Source organism: Papilio machaon, chromosome 2 (genome assembly GCF_912999745.1).
Source record: "Papilio machaon chromosome 2, ilPapMach1.1, whole genome shotgun sequence".
Taxonomy (NCBI): domain Eukaryota; kingdom Metazoa; phylum Arthropoda; class Insecta; order Lepidoptera; family Papilionidae; genus Papilio; species Papilio machaon.
This window is the reverse complement of record NC_059987.1, coordinates 2,074,946-2,097,425: the sequence shown is the minus strand read 5'-3', so window position 1 is coordinate 2,097,425 and position 22,480 is coordinate 2,074,946. Positions and strand designations below refer to the sequence as shown.

The 22,480-nt window shown below is 30.5% G+C and overlaps 1 protein-coding gene across 5 annotated transcripts in view; it reads right to left on the bottom strand.

The window, feature by feature from the left end:
• Nucleotides 1–22,480, bottom strand: part of LOC106709306 — a 124,077-nt gene that overhangs the window by 29,896 nt on the left and 71,701 nt on the right. For all 5 annotated transcript variants that reach the window (XR_006756281.1, XM_045680896.1, XM_045680902.1 and 2 more), the window contains one exon: nt 6,385–6,542. Coding sequence is in view for 4 of the 5 variants with exons in the window: in XM_045680896.1 (XP_045536852.1) it covers nt 6,385–6,542 (158 nt within the window). In the remaining variant the exon portion in view is untranslated. The remainder of the gene's footprint in view (nt 1–6,384; nt 6,543–22,480) is intronic.

Sequence of the window (22,480 nt, the reverse complement as noted above, 5' to 3'; positions counted from 1 at the left end):
TTTATTGGTCTCTTATTTTTTAAATTAAGTATAGTGTGTCAAGGTTGCTAGTTATTTTCATTTCTAAAATATTGACAAAGCTTGCAGTACTTAATTTAATAAACGATAGAATAATATCTAGTTCAGGCACTAATTAAGTATGTTCTTAGAGATTATTTCATGATTTCTATTATGAATATAAACAAAAAATGATCATTGTTACCGAGCTATGATTGGTCTTCAAAGAAAATCAATTAAGCACTATTCTCATGTGATTTGAACTTAGATCCTACTTAAAACTATGATTAATAGTAATATGGAACAATACTCTGACCATTTAGAGAACGAGGTCAAAAGATATTGATATCGCAAATCGATATCACGTATCGATGTATGTATTTTGAAAGTTTAAAACAATGAACATAATTGATCAACTAATGTAGGTTAATCGACTATTTCACCTCGTGATTGTTCGTAATGGTTTTGTTATACAATTACAATTTTAATTACAAAATAAGATGTTGCATAATGTTTAAGCTGTAAAGGTTTGCGGAAGTATACGTGTTATATTATTTGTACGTACTCGTAAAACTACTAACATTGTACAAAAACAACTCTATCAAAGATCGCAAATAAGAAAATGTCATGGAGAATTTCCATTCGAAGTCGAAATAAACTGAAAAGGAGTGTTGATATCTTACCAATTAAGTAAAAAAAAACTACAGAACTTAATGTATGATTTCATCTTTCAATATCACGGTTTTATTTGTCATAGGGTTTTGTTGAATTATTAATCTAGCCGCTATTATTTAGCCTCATATATTTATTTGGTAAATATTTTTATTGTTAAATACATGCGTAAGTTTTTTCTACAAATGACAGATTTTTCAACGCAGTTTTACTTTTATACTCTACTCTAGTAACAAATAGACATTAAGTTTTCGTTCAGCATGTCTTTAATAAACGTGTGAGTGATGTCTATATTGTATAAAATCAGCGCATAACAGCGCCCTCTACAAGACAAATTGAAGATTGTACGATTACATTGTCCGGTATGTACCTCACTTTCACTCGATGTCACATTTTCACATGGTCTGTTAGCGCAATGGGCTAAGTATCTGCTTTAATAGTTTAATTCGGATGAAAGATATTAGTATAAGTACATTGTCATTTTTTTGTTATCAAATATTTAAATATGATCTATTCTTACTGTGATATTGTTTTAACGTCAGTTCCAAATGCGCCTCTTATAAGGTGGATTAAAAAACTTAAGTTTTGAATTATATTGAAAAAGAAAATAACAAGGTTAAAACTTAAATGTAATTAATTCTTTCGCGATGTTAGTAGCTAAGACCTTTACTAACAAACTATAAGTGGAAAAAGAGCGTATTTTTTCCATCACATTACCGGAAATACTTGAAGGTAAAGTTAAATAACTTTATAGGCTTTTTAAATCTATGAAACTGATATGTTAAATGTCATTCAGCGAGTTAATTTTGTATTCATGACGCAATCGCACAGCTTTGAATTCACATTTGTTATTGTCTCTTGAGAATGTACATATTTATAATAAATGAGATCTGAACCCACTACTGTAATATTTGTAGCTTATTAAAATTACAATGAATCTATTGTAATTTAGAATGTATGTATTGTAATTGTAAATCTAAAATCTAAATTTCAAATGCGAAGGTTTAGATAGGATTTGTTAACAAATAATTACAGAAGAGTATAACGTATCAGAACGAGTTTTGGAACAGATATTTTACATTTTAAATAGTGCTTAAACAAGTTCATTTTAAACTTCCAGCGGATAGAATCACGGGCGACAGCTACTACCAAGTAATTAATACTATTTTGATATTCGCTATACTTACAATAACGCCTAAATTTTTTAACGTACAAATACGTCCAAATCCTACTTTTGTCACCTTGTATGACTTGCTTTCTTAATGATGTCTAATGTAGATATGACAAAATATTTTTAAAAATTCACTAGTCCAGTGTGTGTATACCTTTATAAAGGCGCGTCTGAGTCGGCACGCGCGGCCGTGGGACGAATCAATTCCAGTCATCGCTGTAAATACGACAGGAGCAACTTAACCCGCCGGACTGCCGACGATCAGATAGTTGATATTTGCATGTTGACATTAGAACTAGAGAACTGCTCTACTTAAACTTGTACCATTTATTACTCAGAGAAGAATTGTCTTAAGTGATATGCCCACACGTACGTAATACGGATGCGTTGAATGGAAAGACAAGAAGTAAAGAAAATACTGGTCTTGATAGATCAGAATTGCTAAGTTTTTCTTTATCTTATCTTAAAAAAGTCATGGAAGATTTTCAGCTACTCACAGACTACAAAACAATCTAGAAAACTGGGATAATGGTATACAATTTTTTATAAACTTACTATATTTTATTATAGTTATGTTCTGCACGTATCATGTTATCGTAACATAAAAAGAATTATCAGTTTCATAAGATCTGCAACAAATTCGTTGACGCCGGGCATTGAGAAGTGTTGCAAAAGCCTACCTCAATGTCGGCCCACTTTCGAACCGACTCCCCTGCTATAATCGTGTCGTGTCGTATCAAATAATTATGTCATGCCACGTTACTGCGCTGCGCAATCCATATTATCTTGATATATAACTTCAATTTAAAAATAAATTTGGTTTAATGTACTACTCTTGTGAAGTACACATGTAGTTTTAGTACAAAATTTTTGAGCATTGAAATCTATTGGCTTCTAAGACCAAAATCTCTGTATAAATCATATCGTCATTCTTATCATTACCGTTAATAAAACCGATATAACAATAAGTTTTAAACCTCAGGTCTCAGAAACCAACGGCAAACCGTTTAACTAACAATCAATACTGTAATGATTAAAAGGAATTTTGAGCTTATCAATAATAACCCCGAAGTAAATATAAAACGTCAACGCAGACTTTATGAGTGTCCAAAACACATATTAAACGCATTTCAATTACCAATTTTCAAGATAATCTTAAATTAATGACATGTGGTACCGCTCTACGCTTTACTTCCACAAAAAGCAAGGCTAGTTGAACCATTGTCCGCCGCTCGTGCGAGCTCGCGGGTTCCGCACACCACTAACAAAGCATGTAGATATCGATAAGAACACAATAAACAATAACATTCAGATATTGTTGCAACACCTAATTGCTATGCGACCGCGCCAACCAAATTGTTTGCACTTCGACTTGATAGAATGTAGGAAATATCATATAAAAACTCTTTTCTTTTAATTATGTGTGAGAGATACTGGAAGACAATCTTGTATAACTTTCCATAGTCCATACAAGAAAAGTAACTGAAATGACTTTTTATACAACATAAGTAGTAGTAACAATGTATGTAATAGATTTATGAAAACGGACAAATAAATGAAGCACGTAAGCAAGCATTATTAAGATGGTTTTCGAATACATATTTAAAAAGAACGACCATAGATTAAAATATGTAGTTTTGATTCCTTGTAACACGTTATTTGTCACAATTCGAGCGTTTTATCGATGGTCATAAATTGTATGCATGTCAGTAACTCGCCCTCTTGTCTGAGATCAAATTATCGTGTGCGCTAGACAACAATGTTAGAGCCATCTGTTGCCGCCAGGTGGCCAACAAGTTTGATGATAGATCTCTGACAATAAGTGTCCGTTCCCTATCCTACATAGATTTCATTGGTTATAATCATAGAGAGAAGAAATTATGAATAAATTTATATATTTTACTTTTGTGTCTAAAATTAAAAATAAGATTTATAATTTCGTAAAACAACAACAAAGACGGTATATATGGTTTAAATTTAGTAATATAATTAAATAATTATACAAAAAAAGAATTACAATTAACAGATTACAATTTCAGTAGCGGCTACTTAGCGACTTCTAATTCAAATAAAAGGAAGGACCATTTCCCTATCAGACATCCGTGAACCAGTCCTAATTATTGCCGCAGGGAATGTTCGATCTTTATTGTTCGCTGTTAGACTCCGCGTACATTAGATCGAGGCTAATTAAATGAGCCTGCGGGAGCTCTGACTTTCATTAAAATGCCGATTTTCGTGTGTGTGCATCTGATAGTGCACGAACGTCGAAGTGCGACACTTCCTACTTACTAACGCATAAAACAAATAAAATCTAGAAGATTTATCTATACTTAAACTATAAGTGTGAACAGAATATACTTTTATTTGTACTAGCTAGTTTTACAGTCAAACCTATTTTAGAGTTACTAAAGTTAAACTGTAAAATATTTGCGGTTGCATTTATAATATTACTGTAAAAAACTCGTCGGCAATAACTTATTTTTTACTTAATTAAATGGTTTAAAAATCTGTAGATTCTCGATCGATCGAAAAATCTATTATTTTATTAAAAAAACTTGAGTGGTGTCAAGGGACACCCGGATGGAACGAAGTTCCTTTCAATTAATTAGTGAAGGAACCAATGTTTATTCTATGCATAAAAATCTTAAGTCTTCACAAGAAGTACATTTTATTTCTATGAATTTTCGTTATATATTTTCAGGTCGTTGCCATGGTGATATAGCAAAAACTGTCGTGACAACTTTTCGTAAGAATTTTTTCCGTCTAGCCCCCTTTCACAACGCGCGATAAGGAACTTCGTTCCAATTATTGTTTTAAAAAAAACACAAATATAGTTATTGGGCTTTTAATTTTCTAGAAATTCCGACCTAAGGAATTGCTACGATATTTTTTTGCATTATTACTGTACGTTGTGTGCTACTCTTGCTTAATTTATTTGAAATAAATCACCATTAGCATAAACAGAGGCTCGATGATCTATTCTGCGAGACTTCCGTGTCATTACTGGCTACTGAAAACATATCTTGCGTGTGATTACATCGCTCTACCAAACACCTCTTTGTCTCATTTAATTTATTTCCCAGAGAGAGTGTAATTATATCAAATACGACCATGTTGCATTGAAAGTAAATTGTTGGTTTAGATTTATCATTGCCAATTATATTTTATTAAATAAAGGTAGCGCTTGGGTGGTCTTCTTTTATTTTAGAAGATACTGTATACATCTAATATATAAAATTCTCGTGTCACAGTTTTCGTCACCGTACTCCTCCGAAACGGCTTGACCGATTCTCATGAAATTTTGTGAGCATATTCAGTAGGTCTGAGAATCGGCCAACATCTATTTTTTTTTTTTTTAACTGCGCGCGGACCGAGTCGCGGGCGACAGCTAGTAGAAACTAAAAAAAAATACTTTGGTAACAAGATATACAATAATGATAAGAAGTATATTTTAACCTATGAATAAAGGATGAAAAATATTTGATAGAAAAAAATAGATTTATTGATATTTATTTCCAATTGTTGTTGACGATTCGTCTAGAAATTTGAATCTGTACCATAAACAGGAGTTGTGTAAGAAGTACTAATCAAATACCTTATCGACATATTTGCACGCACGATTGCCTAATACTAAACGTTCGACAGCTGAGGTACAAACTTTCACTATCATACGAACAACTCGTGTAGATCTAATAAAGTTATTACTCGACATTAAATAAACCGGTGAAACTGTGAAACTTCGGTAATGGCCGACTAAGCGACCTTGTTTCTCGCACGCTTCGCTAAACCCGCGTCTTTTGTTAACAGCATTTATTAAATTCTTTATAAGAAAATTAAAATAATTTTAAATGTTAAATAATTGCATTTATTGCAACTTTATATACTGAGGCATTATGAAATGTTTACTTTTGTAACGCGTTTATTTTTAAACTTACACTTACTTAATATTTCAAATTTAGAACAAAATCAAAATCTTCGTTTCTAACATGTTGTTATTACAGTTAAAGATAAAGGACACGGATGACGATATGTTTTATACAGGGATTATGGTCTCAGAAACCAACGGAAGCTTTACACTTTGTTTGAAACGAAGAACACACATTGATTTCTAGTTCGATAAGTATATAATCTTGTCTCTAAATATCCACGTAAATTAAATCTAAGTTTTAAGATTTATTTTTCATTAACTGATAGTTTATTAAATTATTTACTGTCATGTATATGCAGTAATCACTTCATAGACTTCGTATTCGATATTTATTTGCACTCAGAATGTAGAACGGCCACGTGCTGATAATTTTAGTTTTATAATCGATAAAAATACCTTAAGCATTTTAGTTGAAGGGAATTATTATCTATCGGATCATTTATATTTATGTTGTTAGAACTATTTTAATAAAACGTTATTATATAACGAATATGTCTCTTTTATTCCCATTATTAGAGTCGAAAACGAATGTTACAATATATGCAATACTAATTTCAATAATGAAATCTCAAATCATTGTTAAACTGTAAACAAAAATGGTATAGAAATTACTAACCTCATGCCGTCAAATCCGTCATCAGATCCATTGATAGTGAGTACCGGCGCACGCGCATACGCCTTTGCCACGCGTCGATTCTTCTCAAACACTATCACCTTCGCCCAGATTTCGTCGTCGATCTGTGTCCATTTGTCCAGTACTTCTTGTATGTGTTCCTGTAAAAAAAGATTTCAATTAGTGATAAGAAGACTTCATGTTAAAAAAACCGAATATTTTACAGAATGGTCAGTTTTCAAGTATAATTTCCAAGCCATATAATAATGCAGAAGAAAAAAAACAGGAACGAAATTTAAAGAATTGTCGGACTATGTTAAAGTTTAAACCACAACATTTTATACTAATCTTTTGTATGTCCACTACCGTACTTCGTGTAACGTTTCTTTGAAATCCCGCATTTCATTTGTTCCGTTACACAAAATTCATTTATGTCAACAAGGTGTAGAAGACATTGTTTAAAAACTATAGTTAACGTGAGTTTCTACTACCGAAAAACATGTTTAGAAGCAAATTGTCGTCCCTCTTAGTCCCTTTGATAAAATAGAGAGAAGAATATTTTCATACATGTTTTTATGCCGTCGAAACTCAATGTTACTTGAAGAAATTATTTAAGAAGTTTGTAACAATGTTCAGGTAATATTACGGTTCATACTTTGTCTTTATTTAACTTGCGACACTTCAAACATTGACCTTGTGTCATGGTGTGTTCTTTTGTAAGACGAGATTGCTAATGTCTCAGATATTAATCCAGATTTGGCAACGTTGTAATGTAATGACATCGCTCAGTGTGGGCGCAACTTTATTTTCCGCTCTAGTTATTTATTTCTTACTTGAAGTATATGAGTCTGTTTAATTGTTTGTCTAAAACTTAAAGTGGCATTTTATAGTAGTTAAATTAAATTTACGTAATTCCAGATTTTTTTTTAAACATAACAAACTGTGAGTGACATAAAAGCATTAGAACTATATACATATATGAATTTGGTTTCATAATAATGTGTTTGCTATTCTTTTAAAAGCTGATAAATATTAAAATTATTTAAATTAACTATCATTATACTGATATCAATTTGGTGTTGAGAAATAAATATTTAAACAAATTATTGCTTTATTCATTTCGGGATCTGTATCCTACGATGTTAGTGACCTCTGCATTGAAGTAACAATTTCTCAAATAGCACTAAGCAAGGAAAAATTTACTCTATGAATAAGTAATTGAGGTTTAAAATGCAAATACTACTATATCAAAGTCGCATAAACAATTTACGTGGTCACCGTCCCGTGTAGACAAAACTTTGTTTTTACTTACTTGTAATAGGTACACTAGCAATTTTCCCGCGGATATCTAGTTCTAAATAAACCGTTGCTTTATACAAAAAACTTAAGAAATAATCGCGGACGCAGTACTTTTGTTCTTATTCTAGGGTTATACAATAAACAAATTGATTATTTTACAATTTTTAAATATTATCACATTAAGAATTTTTTATTATTAATATTATAATATTCTTTATACTAATAATATTTTTAAATTTTCAAAAATACGATGTACTAAAAATACACGTGATTTTAGGTATAAGAATGAGGGCTAGTTTAAAACCTCTTCACATATCACGAGAGGGGAGTGTAACAATGAATCTAGTGAAAGAGGGATCATAGAGAGATATCGTCATAGACAGAAGATTATTATTTAATTTTAACTTTCATTATCACTACTAATCGTTAAAGTTTTACGATAATTTATTTTGGACATCCCTAATATACTCGTACATTGAAACATTGTTGGCATGTTTGGTGGTATTATTAAAGCGATTACATAACAGCCAATTGGGATTGTTAGCGTGTTTTTGTTTCTTTCCGGCTCCGTGATAATGATAGCGAATCTCACTTTCGATATTGTTCCGCTATACCACGAGTTCTCCGTTGAAAGTAAAACTTATGCTGCATAACTTTGTAACTTGTTCTCAGTATAATAATGTAATTTTGCTATCGAAACAATGTTATAAAAGCTGTATCCCTCGATTCCGTAAGCTATGTATTTCTTTGAATTGTTATCTATCCCGTTACATCCAGAAGTTTTCAGCCGGTTTGTAGTTACGTACTAACAAGCATCAATGCAACCATCCATCCATCCAAACTGACAAAATGGTCACCTTAAAAATTTACAGTTAATTTATATACTAGTGCGGGTCATAGAGTTAACTACTCGGACTACTACTCGGAAAATGTGTAATGTTTCTGAGACCGGCTAGAGTTTATGTACTTGTTTATATGTGAGATGTTACATAACATAAAGTTAGTAAAGTGGTATAATGATTTAAATAGTATGTTATTAAAATGCGTGGCGAAATACATAACTTATTAAAACATAGCAAATTATGATTGTTAAAGTTTATCTAAACTAATATTATATAGAAGAAAGATTTGTTTGTTTAAATTGAATAGGCACCGAAATTTTCTACACTTTTCCTGGGTAACATAAGCTATAATTATTACTAGATTCTTTTAATTCCGCACCGACGAAGTCCCGGGCAACTGTTAGCAAATAATATGTTTGAAAAGGTTTTATAATTTAGACACTTGAATTTTTTACTTTAGCTTTTGTTTAAGCTTATCTATATATTTTTTCTAAAAGTGTCTATATGTCAACAACAGGTAACTGTAATACAATTTGTATAAAAGTATATCAACATTTAAATAATAGGAAATAACAACTCAAATATACCCTTGCTTTGAAACTGTAACAAATTGACAACACTTTCATTTCATCACATTTATGAATACATGTTGATTGTACAGACTACATTCATATGACATTATTTGACATCGATGGAATCAATAGTTTAACAGTGATGGAATATTTTCGCTAATGTGCAATTCACAACAACCTTTGCTATAATCTAGCACTATATTGTTGATCGGAAAGTCATGTATGTGGTATTTACGTTGAATAGTGCTCGTTAGGTTACTTTTGTACTTGTTGTAACCGTACGGTCACTCAAGCTTAATCATTGAACTGATATATGGTCAACGTTTTAAAGGACTTTGTTGTCTTATAAGGGAAAAATAACACCCTTTAGCATCCTGCTGTAACTTTTTATTTCACCTTGCAAACTTCCTTGTATTAGTTTTTATGAAATTCAACAATCAAATAGAAGTTTACGGTTAATGTAATGTTGATATATTATTCGAAGATTTTAATTCAGTTAAATTTAAAAAAGAAAAACTTTATTTTTAGTACGTGTTATATATTGGTAGGTATAATGCTATTAATTCTTTTTTATTTAGATCTATCTGAACATAATTATTTAAAAAAACTTAATAAAATTAAACATCTTGTTAAATAGTCATATATCATAAACTCTTACAATGACAATGCAAATATTGGTAGAGATTTTTTTTTAAAAATATTAAACATAATTACAGATATACTATCAAAATAAATAATAACAGTTCCAAATTAAGATCCTTTTCACATAATCTATAGTTACATTCTAGTTTTCTTTCCATATCTCTTTGTCAATAAATACTTATAAAAACAACAGAACCTCGCAAGGCTGACCACACCTAGATGCCTACAACTTGTAACTACTGCTTCTTTATAAGTTATTTATGTTTAAATCCTTACCCGTTGAATTGTAATATTACTAATGTGATATTAATGAGCTTTTGCAACATTAATGCGATTAAAAATAAACTTAAATGTAATTATTTTAAATTGGAACATACTGTATAATAAATCTAGTGACTGCTATAGATACGAGAAGTATAAGGTGTTAATAACGTGTATGGTTTTTGTTGGCATCTGAATATATTTTTAATTTTACTTCGATTATAAGAGATAACTGACCGAATTTTTGTAATGTCGTTGACGGTTTGAGTCCTATTTATTCTTTATTTGTAGAGTATAACTATTTTTTGCATATACATATTTCGCATTAAAAATAGAAATAGAACAAACAAACGCATATATAACAACATTATTAGTGTATAAATTTAAGAAATGTTTGTAATAAAAATATCGTAAAATAAAAACAGTTATAAATTATTCTGTTGCGATTAAAAGCGGTATTCAATTAACTTTAAAATAAGCAGCCGACAAAATTTCTTAACACGTGGAAATTTTTTACAAAAAATATTAATCTTGTTATCGTAATTAGATCAAAGTTACATACCATTTTTTTTACTATAAATTGTACGAAATAACTTAAATATTTATAATTCAAATAAATTATATCTAATATATCAAATTGTTTTTAAGTAAAATTATAAAATATTCACTCTGCGATATTAATCGTTTGAACAAAAGATTTCAACGAGCACTCGAGAAAAAATGTAAAAATTCACTGTCATACTTCTTGCCTTAAAACATTTTGCTGTCTCCATTTTATTTAAAGATAATGAGAAGGGGGATAATATAATTTAACATTTTCAACAGAGACAACCTATAGTTACGTATAATAATTTATAAAAGCGTGGAATAATTGATACTTCACTTAAATCAGTAAGAATTAAGTGTCAAGGTGTAAAAAGGTTAAGATAGGTCAGAAAAATTTAAATTTAACGTAAAACACAAAGGTTAACTTCCATCTTGGTGCAACAGTTTGACAAATACACTGTTATAGTTCGAAAATACTAAAATTTATTTTTTTCTTGTCTAATTTACCTACCACCGGTCTATCTGTATATTTAGATGTTAACAGTACGTGCAAGTTGCTAATAATATTACTAAAATAAAGAAAACGATGTTGCATAAATATCAAAACATATTATCAGCTCACTACACGTCCCCACTGAGGGGCTCGGAGCCTACACTAAGTTAGGGGTGACTAGGCCATAGTCAACCACGCTGGCCCAGTGCGGGTTGGTTGACTTCACACACATCTTTGAATTTCTTCTCAGATATTGCATCAAGATGTTTCCTTCACTGTAAGAACGTCGGATAAATGTACATATGTAAATCGAAAAACACAAATGGCGTGATTCGAACCCAGGACCTGCAGATTACAAGTCAAGTGCTTAAACCCTGAGCCAATCAAAACATATGCTTAAAACTAAATTCACAGAAGCATATTAAAACCTTTTCGGCAAAGTCAAGCAGACATTGATGTCCTCAAAAACCTGTTTTAACCATTATTTTTATTTTGTTTCCTCGAATCTAAAAGAATTTTATTACAATTGTGACACTTCAAAGTTGTAATTTATTGAAGGGATTAGTGCGTCATTTTTAAGGCAAAATATTATTTAATATGATATTATTTCTAGATTATAACTATTTAAGTCTTTCTTTAATAAAAATTCACAGAACTTTCTGTATGATACATAATATATATAAAAATATATATGTACATATTCATTATGTTATATGTTATTTATTGTATGAAGTCATTAGTGAATGTATTAGTAGCTTCAATTCTATACAAAACTCTTACTTAATATTCAAATTTTATATAAAGAAAAGCGAAATACACAATCAAGTATATTACTTTATAGTTATTCCGCATTCTTATTATAGTAATCTAATTCAAGCAATTTCCAACTTTAAGTTACAAAGTATTGAAGTCGATAATCGGATAGCGTTCGTTTAAAAGTTGCTCTACATAAGCAAATAGCAGTAGGATGACCTTGCGTGTCCGAGTTTCCGGCGACCATTCGCGGACTGATCCTAACATTAGCTAAAGTAATATAAAACAAGTACAAAGAAAATGTTTTATTTTTAAATTTAAAGAACTACTTTGAATAATTCCTTATGTGACTAAAAATGCAACCGTACACCTTTTGGAACGAAGTTCCTTATCACGCGTTGTGAAAGGGAGCTAGACGGAAAAAATTCTTACGAAAAGTTGTCACGACACTTTTTGCTATAGTAAGTATGTTAACGACGAATGAGTGCTACTTCACCATGGCAACGACGTGACAATATATAACGAAAATTCATAGAAATAAAATGTACTTCTTGTGAAGACTTAAGTTTTTTATTCATAGAATAAACATTGGTTCCTTCACTAATTAATCGAAAGGAACTTCGTTCCATCCGGGTGTCCCTTGACACCTCTCAAGTTTTTTTATATTACCAAATGTAAGATATAAAGAGTAAGTTAAAGTGCCTGATACTGATCAAAATAATCTGACGTGATGCTCTCTTTTATTTAATATACCAAAAACAATAAAACCTCCCGTGAGTTTATCGAACCGTTAAGTTTGATATCGATATTAAGTTCGACAATTCAAAAGAAATCATTGGAGTATAAGTTTGTTTAAAATTTAATTTCATCTTTATTAGGTTCGGATATTATTAACGTCAAAACTGATCAGAAAATTTTAATTACAATAAACTCTCCCGATTTTTAACAAAAGCAACAAACTTTTTAAATATTTGTATACAAAGCATATTAAAAAATTGTATACAAATTATGTTAATTCGTCGTCTTGATTTCCGGATATTATGAGTTTCTAGAGTATGCAAGTACTATAAACTTAGTTATATTTTTTTTTATACATTTATTCAATTTCTAGATAAATACATAACCAATAAACTGTAATAGTTCCAAATCTAAATAAATAAAGACACATATACAACGTTTTAAATCCTAATGAACATTGAACATGTTTATGCTATTAACTATTTATGGATTTAAGGAAATTTACCGCAAAATAATATTATGCAAGAATTTTTAAATGTACTAAAATGTCAACCTATTTCTCATCATTGAACGTAATTGAAGTAGCAGCATTCCAGTTAATTCTAATAAATTATTCATTTCGCTGATAGTACAAGTGTATTATGTACGGAAACCAAATTAATGTTACATTTTAACAAATAGATCAGTTATTAAAAGCTTGTCTTGATCGGGATATATATACTCCTTAAAATGTCAGCGTTTGAAATGTATGTAAAAAATAAAAATTACGTATATAACACAAGTTTAATTAGTAAATAAGTTGGTATTTTTTAAATTAATTTGTCAGTAAAATGTTTCTCAGAACTGTTATACTTGTTATTATTTTGTTAAGGTACCAAAAATATATTTCATTCATATTATTAATCAAAAATAAATTCACATTCATCAACTTTGTGTTATGCTAACAGTACTCAATAAACTTATATCTTGTCCGATCTCAAGTAGAGCGACCTTCTAACCTTGGTCATCCCTTGTCGACCTTTTAAGTTGAGACAGCATGCCGAGAGTGAATGGAGACACAGTTTATGCTTCGATTGGTATTTAGTCATCGGGTCATCTTACCACTACATCAATGTAATATATAGTTTTACCCGCGACTTCGTCCGCACGGAATTATACAAAAAATCTTAGTAAGTAGCCGATATGTTCCTCCAGTCTATATTCTACATCTTTAGCAAATTTCACCGAGATCCGGTAAGCCGTTATGTAGATAAGTAGTAACATACATCCATCTATCCATCCAAACTTTCCCATTTATAACATTAGTAGTATAAAGTAGTATGTGATTCAATCTATATATACAGAATTTTATAGAGTAATACCATTCGGAATAAGGAATTCACGGCGATTCAGAAAGGTTAAAGCTACAACTAAAGACACTTCTTATTTAAAAACAAATTACTTTGTTGCTACTTATGTAGTTTTAAATTATTGTTTTCATATTTACAATTCTACATTTGGGTCTGGTTAATATTTTTATACTATTACTGGCTGTCGGAATTTAAAAAAATAGATAAAAAAAAAACCTATCCCACCCATCTGTTAAGAAGATACACGTCAAGGTCGTAGAATCAATTATTTTGGAATCTTCTTATTTCTATTTCGCATTAATTTGAAAATATTTAAGCATCACATATTTTTTTTAAATTGAATTTTTATTTTGTTCTTTATAAAATACATATTACAATATTTTTTAATGTGTCATAGATTAGAAAAAAATCTAGATTTAAAGCTTGCTAGCGACGATGATTTTCTGCTGTCTCAATATACGGACATCATTTCATTCAATGTAAAATCGATTTAAAAAAAAGATGTTTTTGGATTATATATTTTACTCAAAACAATAACTACAATTTTCGCATTTTAACTGTCGTTAATAACTTACGGTCTTTGTTAAGATGAGTTACAAAAACCCTGATCAAAAAAACGAAATCAGTTAAAGATCAATACATTAATTAACCGTCTACATCTTATAGGTCGGTGTGACCTTTAAACAATTACGTCGTCTCGACGAATCTTTTATGAACTTGTTCTACCAGTTGTCCTACCCAATTGTTGTTTTTAATTTGGGCTTCTTTTTCATCGATAAGATTGTTTTATTAATAAACACAATCATTATTACTGTATCTACTTCATCACCATTCATCCTCCATCATCGATTGCCACAATGGACGATCCTGTACTTGTCCATCTACTTACAAACATAAAAGTACAATGCGAAAAAATCAAATCAATTTTAAGGCGTTATACTCGCACAAGACATACGAATACATTAAAAATTATCCTGCAAAATAATGAAGATGATGAAAATAAATACATTTAGGATATAGCTTTTTGTGCTCTAACGATTATATTTAAATAACATAACTAAAGTTTATAATGCAACAAAGCATTTAGGTAAAGCTTGTGGCAAAGGAATGTGGTCGGACCTAAATCCTTTTACCAGCGTCATAGCGCGCGAATATAATAAGTCGCACTGACCTTTGACAATATAAGTCACGAGCGGGTAAGCATCGGATAGCGTTTTTAAATTGTTGCTACGTTCAGAACGACCGTTACAGCATAATAAGATTTTCATTTTTGTTTGCCCGATTTTTAAACTATACCTATCGCCTCTATTTTGTTTTTAAATGAAATAATATCTAAGACAAAATTAATTACATGAGTGTTTTTCTCTTAGTCTTGATCAGGAGTAAGGAGAGATCAATCTTTGATTTAATATCAATTTAAAATCTACATTTTAAGGTAATAAGTACTAAGAAATATTACTAATATTATAAATGCGAATGTTTGGATGGATGGATGTTTGTTTGAAGATATCTCCAGAACGGCTCAACGAATCTCGAAATTTAGCATAAATGTAGGTCACAGTCTTGTAGAACACATTGGCTACTTATAATGTTTTTTTTTTTAATTCACGCAGACAGAGTCGCGGACGACAGCTAGTATCTAAATAAAAGTGGTCATGAAATTATTATTCTAATACATTTGTACAGAACATCTCGTGAAAATTCATGTAACCAATTGTCAAGTGACCGATATATACATGTACTGAACAGGTGTTACTTGTCAACTCTCCATTTCAAAATGGCGAATGCAAGCTTGCTTTACGACTTTGATTCTTAATGACCGGTGATAAAGTGTAGTTGGAATTTATTGCATGTAAATCAGTGCCGTCATGTTGCTCCGGCTTGTACAATGAATACACTAGTGTCACATGTGATAATGTTCAGTTACATAAATGGTTAAGCCATCACATATGTTAACGGAAATAACTAATACCATTTTAAATGTAACATACTTGTTAAGAATTAGTAACAGCCTATTGTAAATATTGTAATAGGAATCAGTTTTTATAAATGATATAACATGTGATTCGAATCTTTAGTTAAATCTTAAATCTTTAGATTTTATTTTAGGTACTATGTTCTCTTTGTTTCTAAATTCTTTTATAAGTTCTGTCTACTGCAAAGATTAAACTTTTTAAGGATGTTTTGAGAACTTCAGAATAGGTTTCATGGTGTTTGGACTTGAGTTAACATAATGAAAATAACCGTTAATAATAATCAAATCACATTTTAAATGTCCAGTTTATTATTTCTACATGTTTCGCCATCGTTCTCTATGGTAATAATTCAATATTTCTTGGTTTCTACTCTTGTTTGTTGCTTGAGTTAACTGATGTTGATTGATACTTATCAGGAAATGACGCTCCGCCAGCTTTCGAAACTTTTCATTAATATATCATCCCATTCAATCTATTTCGGGCCAACGATCAAGTACTCACGTACTTTTGATAGTGATGCGTGAAATGTTGGCTTTTGTACTTGATGTACTTCTAATATGATTAAAATTATAGTTACTTAGCTTCCGAAAATATTTCAAAACACAAGAATAATATCTATAGCCAATAAATATAACCTGTCACCGGGGATAGCGTAGCTACCCAAGAGTGAAAGAATTTTTCATATTGTTTTAGTAGTTTCGGACCCTATAACAATCAAATATTTTGCCCTTCTCGTATTGTTTACGTATCTTTATAATATTAATATAGATTAACTTTAAACAAGACCTAGTAACTGTTTTCCTTGGCACTTTGTCACGATTCCGCCTATAGCTCAGAAAAAACGACAATTTAAATGAAGCATAGACTCGACCATATTGCATTCTGTGGCGGAGTTAGTGTATAGCAAAAAGAACCTAATATAAATGGTGCGAAGATTGATTATTCGCTAATATATTGCATGATATTGCGGAGTCGCAGGACCAGACAGGTGAGTAAAATAGAAAGTTGTTCGCTTCCTGGTCGGCCGCTCGCCTCGCCGTCTCCAGGTCACTAATGTACTCAGTTTTAGATTTTAATATGCTAGGACAATTATTAATAAAATAAAATAAAGCCCAACATTTTAAATGCAGACCTAACAGTCAGTCAGTAGACAGGACACGGTAACGAATCTACGTTTCTACTCCTAGTAATTTATAGTATGTTTTTTGTTTTCTTAAGCTTGCTACACACGTTCTGTAATACACAGTTTTGATTGAAAGTGAAAGTGTGTAGCGGGTTTTAGGGTTTTTCGGTATATTCCCTTTAATGCAGAGGTGTGATCTCTTGCATACTGCACGAATTTGCATTGATGAACAATAAATTTCATCTCACCTTAATAATACTTTGCATTACTCACTTTACCTTTCTATCCAACTAATTGTATAAATATGAGATGACAATTACATACTGGTATTAAATCGTTTTTTTAAGTACACCTTGTGTAAATTAAGTGAAAACAAAAAAGTCGCATTGCGCAACTAGTTTGCAACTACAAACATAATGCTGCGGCATTGCAAAGGTTATGTAACGTTAAGTAACATGAAGATGTGCCCAAAGGTAAAACAAGGGAATTAAAGTCAATACATTGCTACAGGTTGTTACAATTTGTCACATTATTCTTAGGTATTTTTTTAATTTCTGTATTGTTTTTATTAAAAAAGAACAAGCTATGAGTTAAAAAAAAAATTGAAAACACTGCTTTCTTAAGTTTAAGTTGTATTTCGCTACAGGATGAAAGGAAAAGTCGAAATTTTAAAATGTACTTTCTCTTGCGATACACTAAAAAGTGAAACCTGATAATATGAACGCTGTGAGCGAATAATGACTAAGTACGGCAACGGAGTTTGAACCATCCTGTATAACTAAATATGCTTTTAGTTCCTTGTTATATAACGCCATGATAATTTGTTAGTCGTGATCGAAAGTCTAAATATATAATACTAGATCAGGGGTAGCTCAGCCATGAAGCGTTTGTGCAACAAATACACATAATAGTATTCTGATATTCGCTTATTTATATATTTTTTTACTTTCCTATCTTGATTTCATAATAACTCAAGCTAATTAGTATTATTATTTGTATAAATGTTATCTCTAAAAAAATTAGCTACATTAAATTATTCAAACTTTCGTGAGACATTATCATTAACTTATTTAGGAACGGCTAAAACACTCACGTATATATATCTGGTGTCGGCACCGACTAGTTTCGAGTCCATCGGGGGCCCTTCATCCATGTGAGCGACGGGCCGTGTTCGCGAAATAATACCAGTTCCACTTACCCTGATGAAGGATTATGTTATATTAGCTACATGTGTTACATTATGTAGTGCATATGCCAGTTTATCTCAATATGACTTTAGAACATTTTTATGAAAGCCATCGAGTTTTATATAACGTGAAGTACATAATGAATATGTAAATAAATAATTAAAATGAGCACAGGCGAATTTATCGACAGGTTAGTTATAATATCGGGGCACATTAAAATGAAACATACAAATCATTTGAATCCAGATACGAGTAATTCATACCTAAGCATGACTTTGATAATGTTATATTTGATAAAAAGGGAAATAAATACAACTGACAAGGGTAAACTTCAATCAACACATTAAATATATAAAGGAGAGTGACATGAAATATCATTCAAAATTTAATATGGACAAGTCATCCAGTCTACACAAAAAAAAAAGCTTTTCTGTGCGGACTGAACTTCTTAAAACATTTTTGTCTGAATAAAAATTATGCAAAAAATATTTCATACCACAATGGCTACTTAAGTGTAATTTCATTGCAATTTAATGGGATAATTAATGAGCAGTTGTATACTCTAACCGGAAGGAGGGTGGCGTCTACAAGGACGTATGAAACATCTGTTCCCTAGTAATAAAAACCTTGAGAAATAATCCAAGGCCTTTGCCAACTGTTTAAGTATTTAAGTGTACATATTTTAAGTTGGGAATATGTAGACTTTTCGTAATACAACATTCAGATGTAAGATCAAAGCAAATAACTAATTAAAAAAAAACAGTAAGGTATGTCTTTCAAGTATAGTTTCAGAAAAAAATAATTCTACAATAAAATTTCGTCACTGTTTATTTATATTCTTCAGTGACATTTCAGTAATTATTTTATCATTCTTAATAGAACGTTCATTCGATCTAATGTCTATTACGGCCTTCGTGATTAGAAACGACCTTTACAAACATGCAATTATGTTACACACAACTAAATATCAACTTGAGCAGGATTGACAACTACATATTCTTTCGTAAACTCAAGCATATATCTAACCAAGTGGCATTACGTAATATGATTCTGCCAACTTTTAAAATGTCAAATATTGACCTGTGACATGATGACGTAGCCACCTGTCTTCGTATTAGTTTAATAATAGCTATATCAATTTATACCTTAACTCAATAACATCAAGAGTTGTTTTTGTGTGATTTATAAACTTGTAATTATTATAATGAGGTGAATGGATAGAATTGTAATCTGCACTTATATTTGCTTAATGCGTCAAGTACAAAGTAACTTATTATCTTTAATAATATTCTATTGAAGTTTAAATACTGCCAGTACTCTTTACCCTTCACTACGGTTTAAGTTACTTCATGCCACCAAATTATTTCTTTTTTATTTGACTACTAGCTATCACTCGCGACTCCATCCGCGGAATTAAAGTCTTGAAGAACACAAAGGCTTTGTGTTCTTCAAGATTATATCTACATATATGCTATTAAATGTACTATTCTAAAAATTATTATTATTATTAAATTTTTTATTCTACGAATTTCATTAAGATCCGTTGAACTGTTCCAGAGATACCTTCTAACAAAAATCAATGCAACCATCTAAACTTTCGCATTTTTAATATTAACAAGTTGTCATTTAAATAGAAAAATCAGTATTTACAGAAACGTTTAGAGAACGATCAATAGTTTACTTCAAAATTAACTTAATTAGTCTACGAATCGTCATCTTAAGTATCGCTTATTGGGTTTATTCTTAAGATAAAACATTATACTGTTAGTCGCGGCGCTGTGTTGCAAGCTTCACGACACTTGTGCTCCGTCGCCACTTGATATCCTTGACAAAAGCGAAGAATTTTCGAATGTATAATGTAATATATTATTTACTACACACTTATGTATAAATATATATGAATACCTTTGATTTAATCACTAAGAATCTTTAATGTGATGGTTCAAATTGTGATCAGCGATTTTTATTCTGTATTGATATTTAGTTTTCCATTAGATGTATGAAAAAAATATTCCGTTAATGAAGTGGAAGGTAAAATTTAAACATCGACCTTCACTTTTGTACAAAAATTTGCTTTTCTGCCACCGAACAAGTTTCACTTTTAACACGTATCAAGTACGTTTTATACGATCGCGTGTTCCAATGTAATTATATTATCAAGAACTATCCCAAATTGGATTTTATTGTAGTTGAAATACTTAAATATAATTTGTCCGGAAGTGTACAACGGAACATCATAACATTTTGGCTAAAATATGATTAAATTTCGCAAGTTAGTGCGAATAATAGAATTCACTTTAACACTTAAGTCTTCAAAGTTTACTGTCGTACTCAGAGTAATCAGTTACTAAGTTTGCACTAAGGTAAGCGTCTATTTTAATGACTATTTAACAACTGAAGCACTTATACTTATTTCTATGAGAGAAACACAACTTACTCAAAATATTAGGTCTCCAGTGCCACATGTACTTTAGTAGTCACGCTTTTAGGTATAATATCTAAAAACTAGTTATTTAGGTGCAGTAGTCGTTTAAAAACCGGCATATTTTTGTCACTGCCGCGGACAGGTGGCGCTGGTTGCGACAAGTCTGTTGCAACATTCGGTGCGTGAAGTGGTCACCAGATCGTATTAAGGACACGGTTGTATAATTTCGCGTCTTACGTCGCCAGACAAACTTAATAATGATTTCGATATGCTTTTTGTGGTTAGATATGAGAGCAAAAAGTATTACTAACAAGTTTTAAAAAACACAAAGAAGTAATTGCAAGATAACTTTACCTCTCTACTAAAGTTGGTATTATTACTTCTTAGCACAAAGTATCGAAGTATAAAATTTAATATGTCTTCCCTAATTAATTTGGGTTTCAAATGGTTTATAAAATAAAAAAATGTTTTCAAGAATACAACTTTATCTATTTGAAAAAAAAACTTACTAAGTTTGTACAAGTTTTTCTTTTCTAAATAAAGAACCCAATCTAAAAAAAATATAAAATAGAATTACTAGAATACGTTTACTTATTAACTTGACCTTGTGTGTAATTATTTTCATGCGACCTTACATATTAGCAAATTTAAAAACCCATTAAAAATGTTGTCAAAACTCCTCGCACCTCTGTTGATACGCTCGTCTAATGCGAAAACTCGCGATTGATCTTTGAACTTTTGCTTAAAAATACCAAGGCTTTATTGCCAAGTGCTAATTAGAAAAAAATTATAGCAAGTGAAAGTTAATTGAATGCACGTAGTAGCACGTAGTATGCACGTAAATCATTTTATCATCGTATTCTACAAGGCCTAGTAAATGAAAATTAATAAAAAAAATTGCACATAAAAATATACAAAATATTTAAAATAAATTCGAAACAAATACATTTATTTAATTTAAAATAATAAAGTAACATTATTGATATCACTACCAATACCAAATTAGAATCAATTATTTAAAAAGTAAAAGCTCTAAATATCTGTCAATCCCTTTAATAAAAAAACGCGTCAAGTGCAAAAATAAATCACAGTCATAAAGGCGAGTATACTTTAGTTGAAACTCGCCGATCGCATTATAAATGATGCTTCTTGATTTGAAAAGATTACTCGTGAAATGAAGGTGACCCGCGCTGGATTCAATCTGGCTAAAGCCGTCCCTTGGACAGCCATTGTCACTTAGGATCAACGCCCCCGATGATTTATTATACCGATTTTTTTCTCTTATGTTTTGAAATTCGGTCATTATTAATTCTAAAGAAACAGCCGCAAAAAATCTATACATTTTGAGAATGCAATCAATATAAATAATACGACAAAATAATAATTAAAAGTTATTAAAATTTTATTTTATAAATTGCTGGTTAAAAAAATACAATAATTCAATATTAAAAAACATTAACTATTTCCTTTCAAAACACGTTCCTTCTTAACTAAAATCGAATTCATAATAAAAACAAAATAATTCTGACATTGTTCCGAAGTTGAGGGCACATTTAAAACTGTCTAGATGAGATATTTTACGGACAATTTGCGGTGCGGTAACACTACCATTACTTACACACAATCGAGATCAATGGATCAGATATAAATTACCAGCAAAAATCCAATACAAAGAAAATTTCAACTATTATTTGCATTATTTATTATTGGTAAATTCTACACTAATATGAGTCGTTAAATTGTCCCACCAAACGATTCCCGCAGACTAATAATTATGTTGCGGCAGTTAGTATTAGAATTTAAATTGTATTAGAGATTTCTTGATTAAGTATGAAATAATAACTTCATTAAGGTCATGGATACAATTTAACGATGTTATAGATTACCATGTTC